Source organism: Apodemus sylvaticus, chromosome 2 (assembly GCF_947179515.1).
Source record: "Apodemus sylvaticus chromosome 2, mApoSyl1.1, whole genome shotgun sequence".
Classification (NCBI taxonomy): Eukaryota; Metazoa; Chordata; class Mammalia; order Rodentia; family Muridae; genus Apodemus; species Apodemus sylvaticus.
The window spans coordinates 67,493,633-67,495,734 of NC_067473.1; the positions used below are offsets into that span (position 1 = coordinate 67,493,633).

The 2,102-nt window shown below is 43.2% G+C and overlaps 1 protein-coding gene across 1 annotated transcript; it reads left to right on the forward strand.

Moving 5' to 3' along the window:
• The first annotated feature begins 733 nt into the window (after positions 1 to 733).
• Positions 734 to 1,687, forward strand: LOC127677415 (olfactory receptor-like protein OLF3). Its single transcript, XM_052172500.1, has one exon. The coding sequence runs from the start codon at positions 734 to 736 to the stop codon at positions 1,685 to 1,687; it is 954 nt and encodes a 317-aa protein (XP_052028460.1).
• Positions 1,688 to 2,102: the final 415 nt, after the last annotated feature.

Consider the following 2,102-nt stretch of genomic DNA (forward strand, 5'->3'; position numbering starts at 1 on the left):
ATAGGAAGGAAATCACATTTGGTATTTTTTTATGTGCCACAAGATGAGAATTAGGTTGCTGCAAGTACACATAGCATTTTAGTAATATTACAGCAATGCTACCCATGTACTTCCCATGCTTGATGCACTTGGGAATTTTACGAAATGTGAGCCTGTTTTGTGTGTGAGAACTTACCATGACATGTAAATGAGATGTCTGCTAGAGAAAATTTGGATCTAAAACTATATTTTCTGATTCTAGATCTTGCCACAAGCCCTTAAATCTTCAGAATAATTTATTTATTTTTTTTGTAATTGAGTTTTGAATTTCACTAAGATTAAGTTAGGTAACAAATTTTAGGTGGTTTTAAAATTTTGGGTCTCTACATCATTTATCATTCTACAGACAAGAGCCAGTCATTATGCTCTTTTTTGTCCCTCCCCCCCAATGTGTAAAAAATATAGTACGTAAAACTGTGTTGTCTCACACCCAGGCTACAACTGCTCCTCTAAGACACTATCGTTCAAGGGATATAACTATATGCTCTAAGACACTGTCCTTAAGATACTGGACTGTTTCTCTGAAGTAGTTGATAAAAAGCATGCTGCCATAGTCTCCTGAATGAGCTGAAAATGGATAAGATTGCTGGAGGGTCACACATGCTGGGCAATTTTACTTGAAACTCGACGGTTGCTTGATCACTTACTCTTTTTCCTACTTTATGTGCAGATTAATAATCATCACGTTTTTTTAATGGAACGAGACAACCAGACATGGATGCATGAATTCATCCTTCTTGGACTTTCTGGTGACCGGGACACTCAAGTCTCCCTCTTCATCCTGTTCTTGCTGATGTACCTGGTGACAGTATTGGGAAACTTCCTCATCATTGCTCTGATCAGACTGGACAGCAGACTCCACACTCCCATGTATTTCTTTCTCTCCAACCTGTCCGTGGTGGATGTGTCTTACGCCACAAGCATAGTCCCCCAGCTGCTGGCTCACTTTCTTGTCATACACAAGGCAATTCCATTTCTGAGCTGTGCAGCCCAGTTATTTTTTTCCCTGGGCTTGGGCGGGATTGAGTTCCTTCTGCTGGCAGTGATGGCCTATGACCGCTATGTGGCAGTGTGTGACCCTCTGAGGTATTCAGTTGTCATGCATGCAGGGCTATGCACAAGGCTGGTCACTGCATCGTGGGTCAGTGGCTCCATCAACTCTCTTGTGCACACTGCCATCACCTTCCAGCTGCCCATGTGCACAAATAAGTATATTGATCACATTTCCTGTGAAATTCTAGCTGTGGTCAGATTGGCTTGTGTGGACACGTCATCCAATGAGATTGTGATCATGGTTTCTAGCATTGTCTTGCTTATGACACCTTTCTTTCTGGTTCTCTTGTCCTACATCCAAATCATTTCCACCATTCTGAAAATCCAGTCCACAGAGGGAAGGAGAAAGGCCTTCCACACCTGTGCCTCCCACCTCACTGTGGTAACACTCTGCTATGGTACCACCATTTTTACCTACATCCAGCCCCACTCCAGCCCCTCTGTCCTGCAGGAGAAGTTGATTTCGCTTTTCTATGCCATACTGATGCCCATGCTGAACCCCATGATTTACAGTCTAAGGAATAAGGAGGTAAAAGGGGCTTGGCAGAAACTATTAGGAAAATTCTCTGGGCTCACATCAAAACTGACAAGTTGATAACTCCTGAGCATTGATGAGAAGATGGCTTTTGTTCTCCTCCAACTCAGCTAGAATAGGTATCTCCATGGCAACAGGGAAGGTGCTGGAATAACGTGTTTACGGTGTCATGCGGGTATCTCAGTGGTTATGGTGGGTGTGTGACGTGGGTGTATTTTCATCCCACAGCACTGTGTTCAGCGGAATTCAGCAGCGCTGTCATCATTACTCAGCCCCATTCTTACAGTTCAGGTTCCTCATCAACACCCAGTTTTTCACTTCCTGATATTTCAAAAGCTATGCTCATTAAATTCAATTTGTGCTTTCAGTTTTGAGTTTGGCCATCTTCCGGAGCTAGCATTAAGTGGCATGATACTCTGAGAGGGCTGGAGTAGAGGGACGTGATTCATATCCAGCTGGCTTTTACAAGGTCATC